This window comes from Neovison vison, chromosome 5, assembly GCF_020171115.1.
Source record: "Neovison vison isolate M4711 chromosome 5, ASM_NN_V1, whole genome shotgun sequence".
Classification (NCBI taxonomy): domain Eukaryota; kingdom Metazoa; phylum Chordata; class Mammalia; order Carnivora; family Mustelidae; genus Neogale; species Neogale vison.
This window is the reverse complement of record NC_058095.1, coordinates 1,214,519-1,235,041: the sequence shown is the minus strand read 5'-3', so window position 1 is coordinate 1,235,041 and position 20,523 is coordinate 1,214,519. Positions and strand designations below refer to the sequence as shown.

At 62.7% G+C, this 20,523-nt stretch overlaps 2 protein-coding genes across 3 annotated transcripts; both read left to right on the top strand.

Annotated features, from left to right (window-relative positions):
* The first annotated feature begins 292 nt into the window (after window positions 1-292).
* MRPL12 (mitochondrial ribosomal protein L12) lies at window positions 293-3,702 on the top strand. Its single transcript, XM_044247218.1, has 5 exons — window positions 293-432; window positions 1,018-1,204; window positions 1,339-1,425; window positions 3,065-3,199; window positions 3,327-3,702. The coding sequence occupies exons 1-5, from the start codon at window positions 359-361 to the stop codon at window positions 3,441-3,443; spliced, it is 600 nt and encodes a 199-aa protein (XP_044103153.1). The 5' UTR covers window positions 293-358; the 3' UTR covers window positions 3,444-3,702.
* Window positions 3,703-5,755: 2,053 nt separating this feature from the next.
* On the top strand, window positions 5,756-13,095 carry SLC25A10 (solute carrier family 25 member 10). Of its 2 annotated transcripts, none has more exons than XM_044247217.1 (11): window positions 5,756-5,989; window positions 9,627-9,746; window positions 10,002-10,116; window positions 10,202-10,250; window positions 10,500-10,541; window positions 11,180-11,223; window positions 11,353-11,423; window positions 11,715-11,807; window positions 11,939-12,016; window positions 12,755-12,811; window positions 12,895-13,095. In XM_044247217.1, exons 2-11 carry the CDS (start codon window positions 9,663-9,665, stop codon window positions 12,994-12,996), a joined length of 735 nt encoding a protein of 244 aa, XP_044103152.1. In that variant the 5' UTR covers window positions 5,756-5,989; window positions 9,627-9,662; the 3' UTR covers window positions 12,997-13,095. The 2 variants fall into 2 exon arrangements, with proteins under 2 accessions (XP_044103152.1, XP_044103151.1); XM_044247216.1 differs by lacking the exon at window positions 5,756-5,989 and adding an exon at window positions 6,665-6,801.
* Window positions 13,096-20,523: the final 7,428 nt, after the last annotated feature.

The window sequence follows — 20,523 nt, the reverse complement described above, 5'->3', positions numbered from 1 at the left end:
CTCGGCCTTCTCGGCCTTGGTCCCCCTTGGGAGAAGAGGGCACCAGCGACTCAGCGTCCCGCCCCAGGACCCCGACCCCAACTCCCAGCCGCCACCAACAAGCCTCCGCGCCTGCGCGGCTCGTCGCCCTGCGGGTAACCACAGAGAGCGAGGGGAAGCCCGCACGAGGTGCGGCTAGAGCGTCCTCTCCAACTTGTTTCCCCGGCGGCCTCGTGGGCAAGAGCGTCCTCACGCAGCTCGAATGCTCGGCGGCCCCGGCGGCTAGAGCGTCCTCACTCACCTCGAATGCTCCGCGGCCCCGGCGGCTAGAGCGTCCTCCTCCCGGGGAGCCGCGTGTGACCTTCCCGCCCGCGGACCGATGCTGTCCGCAGCCGCTCGCCCCATTTGGGGGCCGTGTCTCAGGCTTCAGGGCGCTGCGCTCCGTCTCGCCAGGTATCTCCGAGGGCTGGCGGGGTGGCAAGGTCGGGGGCCTCGGCCGGCAACTGAGGGTGCAGGCTGGGGGCGGCGTCGGGCGGGAGGCCACCCCGACTCGCGGGTCCCGACGGCGGTGCGGGGTCGCGAGGGACCCCCTCCGCCCACTCCCTACCCTCGCGGGCGGCTGAGTGTGCTCGGGGTGGCTCCAGATGACCGTGCGCAGGTCCCTGCCCCTCCCCGAGCCTCAGTTTCCCCCGCAGCCCCAAGGCCGTGGTAGGGCTTCCGTCGGCGCGTGGGCGTCGAGCCGCCCGAGGGCCCCAGCGTCGGAGCGGCGATCCGAGACCGGACGCGTTCAGGTCCCCGTCCTGCTCCCGCGGGCCGGTAGTGCGTCCACCCGGAAACTAACGCACCTGCAAGTCCGTGCGCGGGTTTCTGAGACTCGGGGAAGAACTGAGGGAGGCCCGGAGCCCCCTCGTCCGCCTGCACCCCGCATCCGAGAACCCTGGTCTGGGACCAAGGAGCTAGACCTGAGCTGCTGCGACCCCCGCCCCCGTCCGGGCCCCCGCCTGGGCCCGGCTGACGGCCGTGTTGGTGGGGGGCTAGGCAACAGGTGCCGCGCGTCTGCGCTGTGCGGCTGATGAGATGCAGCAGCCGTCGGAGGGGGGAGGCCCTCGCCGGTGCCCCGCTGGATAACGCGCCCAAGGAGTACCCCCCCAAGATCCAGCAGCTGGTCCGGGACATCGCCAGCCTGACGCTCCTGGAGATCTCCGATCTCAACGAGCTTCTGAAGGTATCACGGCCTGGCCCCTGCCCTGTGTACGCTCTATGTGGGGAGCGTCATGTCCGAAGCGGCTCCCCAAGTGCAAGGGCCGCGCTGGGCTTGTGGTGTGGGTGTGTTTGAACTGCTGTCCCTTCTCCCTGCAGAAAACGCTGAAGATCCAGGATGTCGGACTCATGCCGATGGGCGGCGCGATGCCTGGAGCTGCCCCGGCTGCGGCAGCAACCCCCGAGGTGAGCACAGGCCAGGGGCCCCCACAAAAGGGTGCCACCACGTCACGTGGCCACATTTCTCTCATTGCCCCTCATCTTGGGCCTGCATCAGCCGACCCATCCCACAAAGTTGTGTTCTCCCTGTGGGCCCCCTGCAGCCTGCTTGGGACGCCTTCCCTGCCAAGGACATGCAGGTCCCTGCCCACACGGAGACCGTGCTTCTTGTTCAATGAAATAAGAGGAGAAAGAAAAATTTTGTTGCATAGCAGAGCATCATAAGTGCGGGGGGAAAAGGTAGGGAAGATCACGGGAGGGTTACAGCTTCAAGGAAGGCTATAAGAAGGTGGTGACCCCGTGGGGGAGATGTGAGGCATTACGGGAAGAGAGCAGAGTTCCCGGCAGAGGGCCAGCGTCCACGAGTCGTGGGGCACCGTCAGGGCTGAACCAGAGATTGGGGGGTGGAGGTGGGCAGGTTTGGTTCTCCATGAAGAAACCAGACCTGAAGTCACACACTTTTGTTGTGGTTTTTGTTTCATGGGGGGGATGTTGCAATTGGGGTGGGGGAGATTCCAAAGTTATCAACAAGTACAAAGAACAACCCATATACTTACCATCCCGCCCCAGTAGCAATAAGGTTTTTCCATATTTACCTCGCTTTTCCCTTGGTGTTTAAGGCGCGTGTCTGGTCTGTCCTTTCTCTGTGTGCTCCAGCCCATGTCTCTCAAACCGAGGTGTTTTCTTAATGAAGCCACAAGCCGTGTGTGCAACAAACGTCATTAACGGTGATTTTCTAGCTCAGACATCCAGACCCGCTGACGGTCCCAGACTCCGCAGCAGTTGGTCTACCCCAGCCTAAGTACGGTCTGTCTGGTCGCATCTGGTCCCTGGGTCTGTGAAGTCTGGCTCCTGTCCTCAGTCTGCATTCCATGGCCATCCCCTAGGTCAGGGGTCCTGTAGAGGGTCCCCCGTCCCAGATGTGTCTGAGGGTTCCAGTGGCATCAGCCCCGCTCCCCCCATCTGCTGTGAACTGGCGGCTTTACAGGCTGATAAGATTCAGGCTGAGCATTTGGGGCAAGGAGTGACAGAATTACTGTGGAATTTACTGTCTGGGCTGGAACGTTCCTGAGAATGAAAGGACACCGTTAACAACCCGGGGGCAAATCCAGACCACACTGCCCGGGGCTGCGGGGCCCCGCGGCGGTGCTACCCCTGCGCCTGTGACAGCAGCGGCTCCTCCCACCCTCCCCTCCAGGGTCCCTTGGGGAAGGTGGAGTGCAGCTGCCTGTCACTTTGTCCCCCATGAGGGATTGGGGTTTGGCTGAGGACGGGAATGCTGCTGTTTTCCTGACACGCTGCTGAATAAGAGCTGTGGGTGGCCCCTGCCTGTCCCCCACATTCCAGCTTTGGCAGGATGAGGGAACTTGAGCGGGTGGCAAGGGGGAGGCAGAGTCTGAACAGCCTCCGGGAGAAGGCAGCCTTCCCAGCGAGGGAGCCGGGTCTCAGCCGGGGGGTGTGTGAGGGAGGGAAGGCTCTGGCTGGTTCGCCTCCTGTGGGAACGGCAGGCCTTGCTGGCCTGGCTTTGGGGCCTGGGGTTACAGGACAGGACCGCCCAGGAGCAGATGTGCCAGTTTACCCGGTGCTTGCTCTCTCCCTCCCCGAGGTGGCAGAAGATGATGTCCCGGCACAGAAAGAACAGACGCACTTCACCGTCCGCTTGACAGAGGCAAAGCCTGTGGACAAAGTGAAGCTGATCAAGGAAATCAAGAACTACATCCAGGGCATAAACCTCGTTCAGGTGAGCCTGCATGCTGCACGGGCCCCCCCAGCTGTCCCTAACACGCGAATGGCACCGGGACTGGCTCCTTCTGGGGCAGGTCAGTTGCAGTCACCCAGGCCCCATTTCTGACTTTGCTCTGTGGCAGGCAAAGAAGCTGGTGGAGTCCCTGCCCCAGGAAATCAAAGCCAATGTCGCCAAGGCCGAGGCAGAGAAGATCAAGGCAGCCCTGGAGGCGGTGGGCGGCACTGTGGTTCTGGAGTAGGCCAGCTCTGAGGACTGGTGGACAGGGGTGCCTGGGACCTGGGTGAGGCCCCAGCATCTGGGCCCCGCTGGGGGGAGCGGCCTCCGGACAGGACGGCACTGGTGCCTATGGGCCGACTCCGTCAGGCGGATGGACCTACCGAGCCTGGAGGCACGGCTCCTGTGTGAGCGAGCGCCAGGGAGACGGACTCTAGAACATATCGCGGTCAACGCGCACCCCCTGGTGGCCACTGAGAAAAATACATTGTTCGGGCGCGGTGTGTGCAGAGTGATGTGTCTGGGTGGGCCAGGCTGAGCTGGCTAAGGTGGCCCCCTCATTGCCCAGCAGGACATGTGGGGGTCACCGGCGGTCTTTGGATCCTTTGTGTGCAGGGGCCTGACCTCCCAGGGCTGGCAGGAGCACACCATGGGGTGTGTGCGATGTCCGCCCTGCCTGGGGGGTGTCAGCCAGCATGTGGCTGATGGCAGATCATCCCCCAGGAAGTGGGCGTGGGGCACCTGTGGGGGTCTTTAGCAGACCGAGAATGGCAGACCCCTGTATCCCCTTCCTGGCCACACTGGAAGAATGATCTTCAAGGACAGGGCTGCGGGACCAAAAGGGGACATCACGTTGGGAGAGAACCCCTCAGGACAGGCGTGGGGGAGGCGTGCCCAGCACCCAGAGAACATGCTTCCTGCTGAACGCTTTATAAGAAGGCTGCTCCCTGACCCCAAGAACCCCACTGGCCCAGTCTGTGGCCCCAGCTGGCCTGGAGAGTTAATGATTCACCATCAGCAGATCTGGTGGGCCCATCCCTCAACCGGCACCTACTAGGCCACTTGGAGCGGGTATGGCTGGCCCTGCACCCTGCAAACCCAGCTGCGTCTTCTGGGGGAAGGGAGTGGTCTGAATTCAGAGACAGTCCTCAGCCGGCCTTGGCAGGTCACATGCAGAGTCTGCGTGTTCTCTGAGCCCCCTTGCCTTTGCAGAGGAGTTGGGGTGATGGTGGGGACTCCCTCCTCCTGCTCTATGCTGGCTGGACTGGGGATGGCTGCTCGGAAGAGCAGGTGTTGCTGAACCAGGGCCATGGGGCTCTCAGGCCAGCCCCATTCCGTCTGCCTGACACTGGGCTCGGGCTGTGCTCACGAGTTCTTCGCTTGGGGCTATCCACCTGACCTCGTGGTCCTGGCTGGTCCTACCCCCATCCCTCCTGCTCTGCTCTGCAGTTGGCCGATCAAGTTGTGTCTCCGACCCGGCAATAGGTGGGTGCGCCCTGAATCCCTGGGAGGTCATGTGACCTTGGCCCCTGGGCTCAGCAGAGGGGTGGGTCTGCTGTGCGTCCTGAGTCGCAGTGAAAGCACCCACACAAAACCTTACAGGTCCCATCAGATCCTGGTGGAAGTGCTAGGTTCGTGAAACACGGAAAAGATCTGGAGCTCTTGCCCATTCCAGGGACTCCGGTGTCTGCCTGGCCCCCCACGTGGCCCCATCAGTCCTCCCTAAGCAGCGTGAGGACGAGGGAGTGCAGCAGCGCAGACGGGCCCCACCTGAGAGGTCTGGCCAGGCAGCCTTGTTTTCAAGACCTCACCTGATCTCCCCATCTAAGACCTTGGGTTCATGAACAAGTCATTAGAATCCATTTGAGAATTTATCTGGGGATCCTTGAGTTCGCTGATGTACAGCTTGCAAAATGCCACCTTTTTCTTAAAAAGGTTCCCCATACTTGGTGCATTTTCCATTTCCCAGCATTCCTCCACCCCTGGACTGCTCTCCCCAAGCCTTGCCAGGCCTCGAGGGAGTTCCAGGCTGCGCGGTGCTGGGGTGCTGGGCTGCTCTTGAGGTTTTCAGTGTTCAGGTCTCTTCAGGTCACTCCCTGCAGCCCACTGATCTGGCGTGTGACCTGTCTCTAAGAACAAAAGCCGTAGGTGTGGAAGCCGCCTCGTTCCATGACTCACTTTTTGTTGCAGAGCTTTTGGTGTGTGTCTCACACCTTCTGTTTTTGGTTTTGGGGTGTTTTTTTGATGGAATTGCTTTTCCTAACTTAATTTCACTTTATTGCTGATACGTAGAAATACAACTGAGTTTTTTTGTCCAATGAGGGGCTTGAACGCAGAACCCCAAGAACAAAAGTCACATGCTCTTGGAACTGAGCCAGCCAGATGCCTCCTCTCTGGCTTCCGGGAAATTGCTGTGACCCTCCGCCCACTGTGCCCACCCCCGCCCTGACCCGCATCTTCCTGTAGGATGGGTCTCCGGCTCGGTCTCCTCTGGGTCCTTGTGCCCGGCCGGAAGGTGACCCCGCGGTGCAGATTTCCTCCTTGCCCAGCAGATGCGTCTTTAGCCTAGAGCACACTCGCGCCTCCTATTTGCTGGCTGGTGGAATGAGAGTGGGGACCTGCGCACAGGTGGCTGTCTCCTGGGGGCACGCAGACTCCCACTACCACCTCCCAGAAGCCGGCACCCACCATGGCTCAGAACTTCCCGTCTCCTGGTCCCCTCCAGGACGGCTGCCTGGGACTGTCTGGTCAGAGCACACCTGAGGCTGCACTTGGCTGGGAGCAACGGAGGTCGGCTAGTCCCGAACTGTCCTTTGCCCCTAGTTTCCCTGTAATCCGCAGACTGGCTCCAGGAAGGCTTTCTGCCACCCGCGTTGCGCATGCACGTGTCCCAGGGCTGACCCCTAGGGCCTGCGTGGTGGGGCTGGGACGCTGGGTGCAAGGTCAGGGCCGTGGCTGGGGCGGGCTGTTTGCAGGAGGCTGGCCTTCGGGTGTGTCAGGGACTGGCCGGGCGCCGAGGCCGCTCCTCCGGGTTGACCTTCGGAGACCTGCCCTAGGCGTGGGGGTGACCCTGCAGGGGCGGAGGGGGGCGGGGGTCGCCGGGTTCCCGGGGGCAGTGGAGCGGGCCCACCCAGCAGACTCCCAGGAGTTGGTGCAGGGGCGGGGGGCCGGCCACGCCCCCACCCCTCGGGTACGGCGGCCGGCAGCTCCGCGGTACCCAGTCGACTCCGCTGCCGGGACGCGGCCGCTTTAAGACGCGCGCGGTCCGCCCCGCCCCCGGCTCGAGGCGGGGTCTAGCCGGCCCCGCCCCCTGGGCCGCGCGGGCGCATTGGCTGCGCGGGGCGCGGGTGGCGGGTGGCGCTTTGAACTCGGCGCGGGCGGCGGTGCGGGCCGGGGTCCGGGGCGGCAGTCGGGGCCGGGGCGCGGCCGGGCGGAGGCCGGGGCCGGGCTGCGGGCAGCAGGAGCCGCGAGCGAGCCGCCGGCGCTCCCGGGCGTCCGCGGCGCGGGCCATGGCGGCGGAGGCGCGCGTGTCGCGCTGGTACTTCGGGGGACTGGCCTCCTGCGGGGCCGCCTGCTGCACGCACCCGTTAGACCTGCTCAAGGTGAGGCCGGCGCGGCGCGGCGCGGGCGGGGGCGGGCGGGGGGGAGGCGCGGGGGGCCGCCCGCCCCTGGCCGCTGACCCGCCTCGCCCCGCACCGGCCCGGGAGGGCCTGAGACTTGGGGCCGCCTTGCGGTTCTCTGCGCCCGCCGGAGACCTGCCCACTCCGCGGCGGAGGTGCCCCTTGTCGGGGACCGCGGGTCGCGTCCAGCGTCGGTCGTGCCCCATACCACCTGTGTGACCTTGGGCCGGCCGCTTGGCCTCTCTGAGTCCGTTTCCATCCCGCAGCTCCGAGGACAGGAGTCCGCCGGGTTTGGAGTCGAGGGGGTGGTTCTGTGGGGTGCGCGCTGGGTGGCTCCAGCACCCCCAGCGCGTGGGCCAGGTGGCCTCCCCGGCCGGTGGGTACCCAGCGCACAATGAGGGAATGCGACCCGTCCCTGCAGGTCCCTGCCCCGGGCTGCTTCCTCCTGGACTGGGAGGGCACCTGGAAGCCGCAGACCCTGTGCCCACGCAGGTCCTGCTCTGGGGGCGGGCAGGAAGCATTCACACTCATTTTACTTTTTTTAGGAAAAGTGCTTGTGGGGCAGTAGGAGACAGAGCTGCTCTTGTCTCCCGGGGCCAGCCAAGGGGGGTTTGTTTTCTGTCCCTTTCTCACTACAAAGAACAAAGAAGAAAGGGCCAATGATGCAAAGCCTGGTCTGCCCAGGAGGCCCTGCCCTGGGGAACCTGGGGCCAGGGGGCAGCTCCCTGGCCACCTCCTTCCCTCCCCACCCCCTGCAAAGCAGCCTGACCCCCATACTCACTCCCTGGGAGGGACTGGCGCCTGTGGCCCTGTTCACCCAGACCTCAGCCTCCTGCCAGGCAGCACCCCCACCCCCGCGGCCCTCCTCCACCTGAGGACCTGTTTCTTCCAGCAGCCTTTGTTCTAAATGGAGGGGATGGACTTCCCCAGTGAATACGCAAACCAAACCAACAGTCCGGGCAGGACTAGCCACTAGCCGACGTGGGGGCTGGAGGTGGTGGCCCCACTGGCGCACCTGACACCTGGCTTGTCCTGCGAGAGGCCTGAGAGGCGGCGGGGGGAACAGGGCCAGGCCCCGGGGGATGCAGTGACCACCGAGAGAGGAGGTGACCGTGAACAGAAAGCTGCTTTTTGGTTTGAGAACGGAGAAACCTCCTCGTGTCTGTTTTGCTTTGCTTTCCCGTTGCCCACGCGGACCTGCGCCACCCTAGGGTTTGGCTGTGTCTGACTATGGGGGCCGCAGCTTCCAAGGGCCCTGTCCACTGTCCGAGGCTCCTTGGGGCTTCGCTGTCCCATGCCCTGCCCCGCTGGTGCTGTTTTGCTGCAGAAGGCCGCCAGGAGGGAGGTTAAGGGAGGCAGGCAGCCACAGGACTCTGACTGCTGTCTGGCCCGGGGAGGACGCAGCCCTCTGCGGGGGGGGGGGGGGGGGCAGCAGGCAGCGTGGCAGCCTTGGAGGCTGGCCTCCCTGGCTGAGCTGGTTGCCTCTCGACGGGTGGCCACTGGAGAAATGACTTTACAGCTCTTTGAACTCTCCTTTTGCCCCGTGCCCTGGCTCAGTGGCACAGCTGCTTCTGGCCTGGACAAGGGCTGCTTTCCGCGTGGACACCTTGCCTCCAGGCCCCGTGCCCTCTGTCCTGTCCAACCAGCCGATGCGGCTGAGCGGAGCACAAAACACTCTCCACCCCTCCCCACCTTCGCTGCCCCACCAGCCAGACACCCCAGCTAGAGCAGGCATTGGCTCCAGTCCAGGCGTAAAATGGGGCCCACACCCAAGGCCCTGGGAAGGGAAGAGAAAAAGGAAGGGAAAGGTACACCCACCAGCTACTTAATCCTCATAGCACACTGAGGGAAACTGAGGCAGGAGGGTCCATAACCTCCCCGAGTAGGCCCAGCCAGAACGTGATTGGGGCCGGGCAGAGTGGGGCGTAGGACAGACTCTGGGAAGGCCGTGCCCCAGCCCTCCAGGAGCGTCCTTTCCCGTCTCCCCCACTGGACCCCCAGCATGTCTTCCAAGCCCTTCATGTTTCTTCAGCCTGTCTCTGAGGCCCCCTAACATTTTTTTTTTTTACAATTATATTTATTTGACTAAGACTGTGAGAGAGGGAACACAAGCAGGGGGAGTGGGAGAGGGGGAGCCCGATGAAGGGCTCGATCCCAGGACCTCGGGATCACGACCTGAGCCAAAGGCAGCCGCTTAACAGCTGAGCCCCCCAGGCACCCCGTCCCCATAATTTTTGATCCCTCTTGAGAAGTAGCATGGCTAAGAAATGGGGCTCTGGAGGGGCGCCTGGGTGGCTCAGTGGGTTAAGCCTCTGCCTTCAGCTCAGGTCATGATCTCGGGGTCCTGGGATCGAGTCCCGCATCGGGATCTCTGCCCAGCAGGGAGCCTGCTTCCCCCCCCCACCCCTGCGTGCCTCTCTGCCAGCTTGTGATCTCTGTCTGTCAAATCAATCAATCAATCAATCTTGGGAAAAAAAAAAAACACGGGGCTCTGGAGTCCCCTAGCCGGGGTCTGCATCCTGCCTCAGTGTCCTCATCGGCGTGGGACTGAGGACCCCACTCCTGCCGCGCGCTGTGAGGGCCGGACGCGTGTGTGGACTGTTCCTCGCAGGCCGGGCGCGTTCCCCGCTGTTGTCGCTCCTAAGGCAGAATAGGGTGGAATGGAGGTTGGGGCCCGTAGGCCGGGTCCCAGCGGGGCCCCCGTAGGCGACCTCTGTGTCTCTCCGTGCCCCGGTTTCCCGTCTGAGCTGCATCTCCGTGTGGCTGAGGGCAGCTCCGGAGCGGCGGGTGCGCGGCTGTCCCCACAGGTGCACCTGCAGACGCAGCAGCAGGTGAAGCTGCGCATGACGGGCCTGGCGCTGCGGGTAGTGCGCTCCGACGGCCTGCTGGCGCTCTACAACGGCCTCAGCGCCTCCCTGTGCCGACAGGTGCTCGGGCTGCCCCTCCCGGGACGCTGGGTGGGCAGGGCTCCCGCTCTCAGCGCTGGCTCGGGACCTCCCCTGAGAGGTGGGGAGACTGAGCCCAGGGAGGGAAACCCGGGTTTGAGCATCGGCTCAGTCCCGCGCCGACCCAGTCACTTGCTGACCTTGGGGCCTTGGGAGGGTCCTTCCCTGACCCCTGGCCCATGATGGGGGGGGGACGGGCTGCGCCTCCTGTACCCTCTGAGCACCCTGTTCCCCCAGATGACCTACTCCCTGACTCGGTTCGCCATCTATGAGACCGTGCGGGACCACGTGACCAAGGGCAGCGAGGGGCCCCTGCCCTTCCACAAGAAGGTGTTGCTGGGCGCCATCAGCGGTGAGTTGCCCGCCGGGCCGGGGGCGGGGGGGCGCAGGTGGGCAACGCCCGAGTCCCATGTTGGCTCTGGGGTCTGTCGTCCCAGGTTGCATTGGCGGCTTCGTGGGGACGCCCGCGGATATGGTCAATGTCAGGTCAGTGTGTGCCCCGCCCCCGCCAAGGTCAGGGTCTTTCCTGACTCCTGACAGGGCGGGGGGGGGCTTACTCGCTGGTGTCCACAGTGTGTTCAGCTTGGGACAAGCGCTTGGACCTTGGGGTCCTGGACCCAGGAGTGGGAGGAGGGGGCGGGGCGAGCCCCGCAGCGCGCGGGCCTCTGTGTGGGGCGTACCTGGCCCCTTCCGCCCCTGGCCCCTTCCGCCCCTGAGCCGGTGTGGTGGTTTCAGGATGCAGAACGACGTGAAGCTGCCCCCGAGTCAGCGTCGCAAGTGAGTGGCCGGGCCGGGCTCTACTCTGGTTTGTGGGGGCTGCCGGGAGCAATGGGCAGGGAGACCTGAGCAGCTCTGCGGGCCCCAGCTGGGAGTCCCAACGGGCCCTGCTGCGTGTGGCGTCCCCGGGAGCGGCAGAGACGGCTGACCCCGCGCCCATCCGCCCTGAGTCAGGAGGGCTTCTGGGTCCTTTCCAGAGGCCGGGGTAGGGGCTGGCTGCGTTCCCCTGCCTGTCTGGTGTCTCGTACTTGTTCACAGGAAGGACCGTTTATAAGTTTAAGTGACTTTGGGCCTTTAAACAAGTTTGGGAGCTGGGGTTTTTTGTTTTTTGTTTTTTAACAGTAAAAATATCATTCTTCAAAGTCTGAGATCCTGTTGATCCCAAGGCTGTTACAGACTGACACCCCAGCTAGAGTAGGCATTGGCTCCAGTCCAGGGGCAAAACGGGGCTCCAGGCTGGCCCCCCACCCTCTCACCCTAAGGAACAGCCACAGCCAGGCCCAGCCTTGGGGGGGTCTTCAGGCACTGTCGTCCCCTGCCCCCAGTGGGAGCTGCGTGGCTCTCCCCATGGAGGGCCCTCCCGTGGGGGCCAGTGGGCAGGGAAAGCCTCACACGGGCCCCTGGTCTGTCCCTGGCAGCTATGCCCACGCCGTGGATGGCTTGTACCGCGTGGCCCGGGAAGGTAAGAGGAGCAGGCCCTGTGTTTGGGGGGGGGGGTCCAAGGAGGCAGAAGGGCCTGGGAGTGTCGCGCAGGACCTGGGGGGAGGCCGGGGGGCACTGGGCTGGGCGCCTGACCTCCGTTCTCCGGCAGAGGGTCTGAAGAAGCTGTTCTCGGGCGCCAGCATGGCATCCAGCCGAGGGTTGCTTGTCACCGTGGGCCAGGTGGGGCTCCTGCTGGTCGGGGGGCTCTCGGGGCAGCATCTGGGGGACCCGCCCTCGGCCCCTGGAGAGGTGGTGGAGGAAGGCCGTGGGCTCGGACCACACCCGGGGGCTGGGGAGGTGGGTAGGCCCCTCCCGGTCGGGCCTCCCCCATCTGCCTGGTCACAGTGACCGTGGAGACGTGCCTCAGAGCAGGCGCCTGGTCGGTCCCCGTGACGTCCCTGTGGGCCCCTGTCTGCTCCCCCTGGGGCTGGGAGCCATCCCACAGACCTGCTCACCGCCGCACCCCTGCAGCTGTCCTGCTACGATCAGGCCAAGCAGCTGGTGCTCAGCACCGGGCACCTGCCTGACGGCGTCCTCACTCACCTGGTCGCCAGCTCCATCGCGGTGAGTGCCGGGCCTGGCCGTTGGGGGCCTGGGGCCGACCAGCCTCGGGAGCTGAGGGTGCCCAGGACGAGGCCGGGGCTCAGAAGGCAGGAGGCTATGGGCAGGCCCATCGGTGCTACGCTCCCCCGTAGGGTGGGTGTGCCACGATCCTGTGCCAGCCCCTGGATGTCCTGAAGACGCGTCTCATGAACTCCAAGGGCGAGTACCAGGTGAGTCGCGGCTGCAGGCACCATCCCCCTCGACGGTACAGGCGTGTGGGCGGGGACGGGGGACCCGGGAGGGGTCCCCACACTGCCACCCTCGGCCTCCGTGGCTGGGTGCACCCGTGTCCTCATCCTGGCACGTGGCTGAGGCTTTCTCTCCCGCCGCTGTTCCAGCCAGCTGTGCAGCAGCCTCGGCCCTGTGTGTATTTAACCCGATTCCTTGCTGTGTCACAGGGCTGGCTGGTTCGCTGAAGTCAGTGAAAGTCCGTGGGGGCCGCAATCAAGCTGGCTGGCCAGACCCCGGGGCCCCTGCGTGGCCTCATCAGTGTCCTTACTGGGCCCTATGCCTCTTGCCAGATGCCCCCCCCCACTGTGTGGGGCCGCCATACGCTGTGGGTGCCCAGAGGGTCACCTGTGCCTGGTTCTGCTGTGTCAGCAGGGCTGGTAGCCAATGACCTTGCCTGCCTGCCGTCACGACCTTTGATGCCCGGCCGCTCACTGCGCAGGGCCCCTGGCCAGTGCTGGGGACGGGGCTGTCATGTGTGCCTTGAGAAAAAGCAGCTCTCTGTCTTTTTTTTTTTTTTTATTTGACAGATCACAAGCAGGCAGAGAGGCAGGCAGAGAGAGGGGGAAGCAGGGACCCTGGGATCATGACCCGAGCTGAAGGCAGAGGCTTTAACCCACTGAGCCACCACGCGCCCCAAAGCAGCTCTTTTTATGGTTTAATTTCTGTGTTTTCTGCAGGGTGTTCTCCACTGCGCAGTAGAGACAGCAAAGCTGGGGCCGCTGGCCTTTTACAAGGTGGGCTATTGATGGGGGCGGGGCCGCGGGGGCGGGACTGCGGGCCCTGGGGCTCCCCTCACTTCCTGCTTCCGGGTCCCCAGGGCCTCCTGCCTGCAGGAATCCGCCTCATGCCGCACACGGTGCTGACGTTTGTGTTCCTGGAGCAGCTCCGCAAGCACTTCGGTGTCAAAGTGCTTTCCTGATGGGCCGGGGCCCTGGCGACCCCGCACCCAGGAGGGTTGGTGGGCTGAGCGCTGCCCGGGTGCCCAGGCCTCCGTCCTCTGAGGCCCCCCACCCTGGCCTGCCCCCATGGGCTCCAGCCGCACCCAGCCTACCTGGGCTGGAGATCCTTCCAGTACCCTCCGTCCCCTCCACTTCCTGCCTGCCCGCCCCAGGCTCTCCCCACCTGGCATTCCGGGGGACCCCCATGTCCCCCCCCCAGGCACAGTAATGACCCAGAGGGGCGGTATCCGGGCCCTAGGTTCGGTTCTCTCCACCCTGAGTAGCCCGCTCACCCTGGAGGTGGGCTGCTCTCCAGTCGGGGGCCTTCAGCAGCAGCTTCCATCCAGGGACGGGAGGCCGCGGAGGGGGTGCCGACCTCCGGCACAGCTCAGCAGACTCGGGGTGCGCACAGTCACTTTTATTTCTGGAGAGGGACCGTAGCTCTTCTGACATTCTCAAAGGCAGCTGTGCCCCCCCAGCACCGGGGCCCCTGGGCAGATGGCGCCGGGCAGAACCACCAAGCCCAGGAGGGGGGGGGCGCATGGCCTGTGGGCACCAGGTTGCTTTAACGAGAAATTTCGCCGAAACCTCTCAGTGCCAGGAGCCTGCTGCCGCCTTCAGAGAGTGGGCAGCGCCCCACACGCTGTCCGCGCCTCCCCCAGCTCCCCATGCAGGGGCCCGCTCTGTGCGGCCAGCGGCTGCCCACGGAGCCCCCCCAGCCTGAGTCTGGCGCCCGGCAGCCTGTCCCCCGACCCCGCAAGGGGATCTCTGCAGGGTGTCAATAAAGGACCGCGCAGTGCTCTGCACCCCGTGTCTGTGTGCAGGCTCCGGCCCACGAGACCCGCTCTGCCCCCTCCAAAGAGACCCTCCGGTTCTGGGGGGCAAGGCTGAGGGCCCAGAGGGAGAAAGAGGCCCCAGCCTAACCGCGTACATCGGGGAGGGCTGTGGGTGAAGGAACTGGGGGGGGGGGACGGGCAGGACGTGCACACTGGGGGTTCAGTTGGATCCAAGTTCCCACGGCCCCTCTGGGCCTCCTCAGCGGGCACCTGGGTGCTATAAGGCACCCCCTGCTCCCCACTGGGTCTGTCCAGCTGCCCTGGGAGCCCTGCTCTGGGCTGTGTGAGGAGCCCCAGAGGCTGGGCACACCCTTGGACAGAGGGGGAGGACGGCGGGGGGGCCCGGGGGCCTTCCAAAGCTGCAGACAGGCGGACAGCACCCTTGGCAGCACCTTGGGACGTCGGGTCCTCGGACGCCTGGCTCTGGAGCGCTGTGGGTGCGTCCGGTGTCCGTGGGAATCTCCGTAGAGCTGCTGAGGCGGCAGGGCTCCCGCCCCACGTCCCCCCAGCTGCGGCAGACGTGTGCACCGGCCCCGCGCCCCCCACGTTATTTGGAAGCAAATTCTGGACGGGAAGACATTTATAGATAAAAGCTTCAGCGCCTGGGGGCACCTGCCTGGGTCAGTGGGTTAACTGACTTCTGGTCTCGGCTCAGGCCATGATCTCAGGGTCGTGGAATCGAGCCCCGTGTCAGGCTCTGCTCGGCACAGCGTCAGCTTGGGAATCCATCTCAAGTGCTTAGAAATAGTCTCAAAAAATGCGACCGTTACCCAGTAGTAACTCGTGTAGGAACAGGAACGTCGGTCTTTATCCTCAAATTTCCAGTTACACCTTGAAAGAGCTAGTTTCCTGGGACTCGGTCCAGGCCTGCGTGTGTCCCTCCTGCCCCTTCTCTGCCTGTCCTCGGTCCTGCGGCCTGTCCTGGAACTCAGCACCCTTGTCCCTGAGTTTCCTAAAACGCAACAATCTGGATCCAGGTCCCATTTCTGAGCCAAGGACCTGGCGTGGGGGGTGGTTCCTGTGTCCTTGCTAAGGGTCTTGGGGTCTGGCCAGGTTAGGGGGTTGGCACAAAGCAGCCATGCACCTAGGGTTGCGGAAGGCGACACGCAGTTTCGGGGCGAGCGGTCTTGGGCGGGAGGACAGGTTGTTGGCCAAGGGTGGGGCCTGTGGGGCACGGCACGGGGGCACGGGTGGGGGGGGCGGGGCAGGGCGGGCGGACCAGGACCTGGCTGGGTGCGTCGTCCAAAGAGCGCCCAGGGCCAGGCCCAACTCTGGCAGTTTGGGGCTTGCCGACGACGACTCCGGGTCAGAAGCCCCACTGAGACGGCTAGAACCACAGCCCAGCAGGACAACGGGCCGGCGGGGCCTGGGAAAGCTGCTTCGCTTGGGCCGCAGACCCCACTTGAGCCTGGTGTTGGGGGCGGGCGCGGGGCGGGGGGGGGAGCCAGGAGTCCTCTTACCCTGCATGCATAACCTGTCCCTCCCAGGACCAAGGGGAGAAAGTGCCCCGACTGGTTCGGCGGGGACAGCCTGGCCAGGACCTAGTGGTGTGGCTGGGAGGGATGCAGGCTTTCCTGGGACAGGGACGCGGGGAGCGTGGGGAGCGTGGGGACGGGGTGGTGTGGAGACAGGCGGCAGGCAGAGCCTCCACAGGCCACGGTTTCCCGCTTCCCAGAGCCCGCGCTCAGCATGGAAGGGCAGCGGGAAGGTCCTGCTGGTCCAGGGGCCCCGTGTTGCTCCTCCGACGCTGAAAGCCAGCAGCCCCCCGGGGCCACTGCCTGCTCCTGCAGTCCCTGGGGCCCCAAGCCGATTACTGGCCCACGGGGACGGGGGCAGGAGAGCTCACAGCAGCCCTCCCCAGGCGGCCCGGCCTTTTTTTCTTAAAGAAACACTTCACACTTGACAAAAAGCTACATGCGCAGTGTTTGTGGACAAAGGTCAAGGGGGCCCAGAGCGCTCACGGGAGAAAGGACATTCTAGCAGCAGGATGTGCTGGGCTGCCAGACCCCCACTCCCTCAGCAGAGCCTGGCGGGCCTGGCGGGTGCAGCCCAGGACGCGGTGGGGCTGGTGCGGGTGTCTCCGCCGCTCCTGCGGGGGAAGCTGGGCCCCAGAGGAGAGTGTGACAGCGGGTGAGAAGCGTGTCCCCACGACACCTGGGCAGGGACGACCCCAAGTCCACTACCCGGCGACTGGACCACCAGCACGTGGCCTGTCTGTACGACGCAGGATTTCTCGGCCATAAAAAGGAGTGGACAGCCGGAAGGCAGCAGGGGCGCCCCCACATCTGAGGACCGGCAAGGTCTCGCTGCCCGGACCCCACACCCCCAGCCTCCCGCCAAACCGCCACGGCAGCACAGAGATCCACGGCCTCTCCTCCGCCAGCGCCGCCGTCGGCCAGGGAAGGAGGCCGTCTGCGACATGGGATCGCACCTAATGTATAGAGAAACGGTAGTTCCGTTTCCTATTTTGCTTAGAAGGGAGATCATTCTATGGAACTTTGAAAAGAGAATTTTGTTTTAAAGATTTTAAGTCCCCTCTACACCAAACATGGGGCTTGAACCCACAGCCTAGAGATCGAGGGGTGCTCGCTGCCCTAAGCCACCCGGGGCCCCTGCAGGAGCTGACTCCAGGATCACGTTGAAGGAGGAGGGAGCTGGGGGCAGGAGGGGACGTGGGCAGGGCAGCCTGTGGTGTGAGAATTCTGGATCCTTGAGGCTGGGGTCCTCTGGGGCTGCTGGGGACAAGGAGGGGGGCGCCAGTGACCTCCTGGCCCTGGGTCATCGCCAGCCGCCGCCCCGCCCCACTCCATCCAGCCGGGATGGGACGAGCTCATCTCTTCATAAACAGCCGGGGTCTGGTTTGGTTTGGTTTTTAAGGAACCCGCAGACCCCAGCACAAACAAACTCGCAGGCTAGGGAAGGCTTCTGGGGAACAGCGCGCCTCCCCCCAAACAGACTCTCCCCCGGAGACAGCCCGGCCCGCCAGACCCGGGTACCCCCCCCCCACCCGGACGGCGCCGGCAGGAGAGCGAGCGAGGACGCGGCGGGGAAACCACTGGTCGGGGGAGGACTTTCCGGAGGAGCTTGAGTTCCCGAGAGAGGATGGCGCACGGGCAAGTGGAGTCACGGGCTTTTTCTCCTCCCTTCCCCACCCTTCCTCCCTCCCCTCCCTATCCTCCCCCTCCTGCCCCCTCCCCCTTCCCCCAGGAGGCTGCTACTCCAAGGCCCGACCACCCAACCACCTGGCTTCAGGGGTCCGTCCGCTTGTTCTGCTGTGCTGTAAGCCTGAGGGATCTGTCCCCGGCTGAGGTCCATACTATGAGACCGACCGGCCCTTTGTGGGGGTGGGGGTCCCCTTTCCTTGCCCGTCCTGTGCTGCCCTGTGCTCCTGGCTCCCCAGCTGCCCCTGCTGGGCTCCATCTTGACCCTGCCGTCCAGCCCTGGCCGTGTGCCCTCCCGCGCTCAGGACCTAGGTCTCTGGAGAGGGTGGATAAGCAGAGGGGAGATGTTGCTCTGTGCCTGGTCCTGGGGTTGTGCCCCAGGGCTGGGAAGTGCTGGGCTCCTCCCCATTCCACTGGCTGTCCAGCCAGACATCCACTGCCCAGGGCAGAGACCTCCCCACACTTGCACACCTATTAGTGCTGGCCAAGGCGCTCCCGCCGCTGGACCTGGTCCAGAGGTGACAGTCGTGACCGTGGCGCCCACGGCTGGGCCTCTGAGGGTTGGGAGGCCCTGGGGCTGTTGACCAGAGTGCCCACAAGTGGCCTCCGGGGACTCGGGTTTATCACGACACAGCCACCAGGTTCCAAGAGGGACCATCCCCAAAGCCAGTGTTCCAGAAGACCCCTTGAGGTTGCTTTTTAAAGTTTATTTATTTCTTTTTTAGTAATCTCTACACCTAACATGAGGCTCCAGGTCCTGAGCCCAAGACCAAGAGTCCCTCACCGTTCTGACCGAGCCGGCCGGCGTCCCCCGCTGGGGTCCACGAGCAGCCTTAGCCCGCCGAGGTGTCAGTGATGCGCCAGGAAGCTCGCAGTTGCGCAGGACCTGGTCTCCAAGCCTGGATGCCTCCGTACACTCTTGAAACCATCACCCCAGGCAAGATGCTGGGTACAGCCAACACCCCAGAGGTTTCCTCCCGCCCCTCCCATCCTGGGAAACCACCGATCTTTCATCACTGCAGGTTTCTGTGATTCTATGTAGCTAAAGCCATATAACATGTATCCTTCGGTTGTTTTAAATGAGCTCCGCACCCAGTGTGGGCTCGAGCTCCTGACCCCCAGATCAAGGGTTGCACGCCCTGCGACGGAGCCGGCCAGGCGCCCTGATCATTTCAAATTTGTGATCTCCTCTTTTACTCCAGAGTTATTTAGAAAAACAGACAAATCCGTTATTACAGTTGGAGACTGGACCACCCGCCCTCATGACAGCACAAGTGGATAGAAAATCCCGGGGATGCGGAAGACCTGGTCAGCACCCACCCACAGGGCCTGGCCGACACCCACGCGGCATTCCACGCTCAGCAGCGGAGCCCAGGGAGACCACGGTGGATCATTTCCTGAGCCCGAAAACAAACCCCAACAAATTTAAAAGACGTGAAACCATACAAATTGCATCACCAGCCGCAATGAAATCAAGCTGGACGTCAGTGGCAGAAAGATGACACTTGGAAACCATCTCTGGATCCAGAGGACAGAGGACACCTCACGGAAAACTGGGAAAAAAAGGAAAAGGAAAGCTGAAGGGGCCCGTGGGTGGCTCAATGGCTTAAAGCCTCTGCCTTCGGCTCAGGTCATGGTACCAGAGTCCTGGGATCGAGTCCCGCATCGGGCTCTCTGCTCAGCAGGGAGCCTGCTTCCCCCCTCCTCTGCCTGCCTCTCTGCCTGCTTGTGATCGTGATCGCTGTCTGTCAAATAAATAAAATCTTTTAAAAAAGAGAATCTCTTAGTAATGCAGGAGTAGAAAACATTTCCTTGATCTGATAAAGGGCATTTCCTTAAGAATATAGAGAAAAATTAAAATATTTAGAAGGATAAACCTTTGATTATTTAACAATTTTAAAAATTATGCATGATAGGGGCGCCTGGGTGGCTCAGTGGGTTAAGCCACTGCCTTCGGCTCAGGTCATGATCTCAGGGTCCTGGGATCGAGTCCCGCATCGGGCTCTCTGCTCAGCAGGGAGCCTGCTTCCCTCTCTCTCTCTCTGCCTGCCTCTCAGTCTACTTGTGATTTCTCTCTGTCAAATAAATAAATAAAATCTTTAAAAATAAATAAATAAATAAATATTATGCATGATAAAAATTTCATAAACAAAAATATACACACACACACAAATTACAAACCAGAGACAACATTTACAAAGTATGTGATAAAAGCTTCCTAATATACTAATTGCTCCTACAAATCACTATACTAAAAAACCTGAGAGAAAAATAGGCTAAGATTGTTAATCTTTTGTGGGCCACACCTTGCATTAACTGCGAGTCTTCTGATCATATGGTACAGAAACAAGGTTCAAAATGACTTGTACAAAACAAAATGTTTCAGCTTACGTAACTGAAAAGCCTGGGTGTTAGCTTTCAGGTGTGGCTCGATCCGGTTGCTTCACCCATTCCTCCTCTGCCTCAGTCCAGCTTTCCTCTGCATGACTTCATTGTCAGGCAGCCTCTCCTCAAAAGGGGACCACATTGCAGCAGTTCAGATCCCCCATGAAGAGGGGAGAGCAAAGATCCGGATGAGCTCTCCCAGACCCCACCAGAGTCAACTCCAAACTCGGGCGTCCCAGGACAGGCCGAGCCGCCAAACTTGAGTGTCCAGGCTCTGTAGCCCAAGAGTGCGGAGAGGGTCCCCAAAGGGAAAACAAGCTGCAGTTCACAGAAAAGTATGAAGAGACTGGCCGATGTCCCACAGACGGAAGTTCTGCTCCTCACAATCCTACCTAGAAATTAAAAGAGCACAGGCGTGTCACTCCTCCGCCCAGAATGCGGTCCTGTCGCTGCCGGACGTGGGCGCGCAGCTGGACGGTGTCACACCAGCCCGCGAGACAAACACCGTATGCTTTCAGCCAAGTGTGCAGTTTAGGAAACAAACATGCAAAGGGTAAAAAGACAAGCCGGGAAACAGACTCCTCTCTGGAGAGTTCCCTGATGGTCGGGGCGGGCAGGCAACGGGGACTCAGAGGACACTTGTCCAGCGGCTGGCTCACGTCTGGAAGTGCTGAGTCACTGCCTCTTACCCGCCAGACTGCTCTTACCCCGACTTAAATAACCAGATTAAAACAAACAAACAGGGACGCCTGGGTGGCGCAGTTGGTTGGACGACTGCCTTCGGCTCAGGGCGTGATCCTGGAGTCCCGGGATCGAGTCCCACATCAGGCTCCCAGCTCCATGGGGAGTCTGCTTCGCTCTCTGACCTTCTCCTCGCTCATGCTCTCTCTCACTGTCTCTCTCTCAAATAAATAAATAAAATCTTTGAAACAAACAAACAAACAAACTTGGAACTACAAAAAGAAAGAAAAAAGGAAATGGACGCCTGGGTGGCTCAGTGGGTTAAGCTGCTGCCTTCGGTTCAGGTCATGATCTCAGGGTCCTGGGATCGAGTCCCGCATCGGCTCCCCCTCCCCCGCCCCCAGCCTGCCTCTCTGCCTACTTGTGATCTCTGTCAAATAAATAA

Bases quoted from the DNA above. Each gene is read 5' to 3' on its own strand.
- MRPL12 (XM_044247218.1), top strand. From the start codon at position 359: ATGCTGTCCGCAGCCGCTCGCCCCATTTGGGGGCCGTGTCTCAGGCTT. The intron at 433-1,017 runs GTATCTCCGAGG...GTGGGGGGCTAG, and splicing joins GCTGCGCTCCGTCTCGCCAG to GCAACAGGTGCCGCGCGTCT. The intron at 3,200-3,326 runs GTGAGCCTGCAT...GCTCTGTGGCAG, and splicing joins AGGGCATAAACCTCGTTCAG to GCAAAGAAGCTGGTGGAGTC.
- SLC25A10 (XM_044247216.1), top strand. From the start codon at position 6,709: ATGGCGGCGGAGGCGCGCGTGTCGCGCTGGTACTTCGGGGGACTGGCC. The intron at 10,117-10,201 runs GTGAGTTGCCCG...CTGTCGTCCCAG, and splicing joins GTTGCTGGGCGCCATCAGCG to GTTGCATTGGCGGCTTCGTG. The intron at 12,812-12,894 runs GTGGGCTATTGA...CCGGGTCCCCAG, and splicing joins GGCCGCTGGCCTTTTACAAG to GGCCTCCTGCCTGCAGGAAT.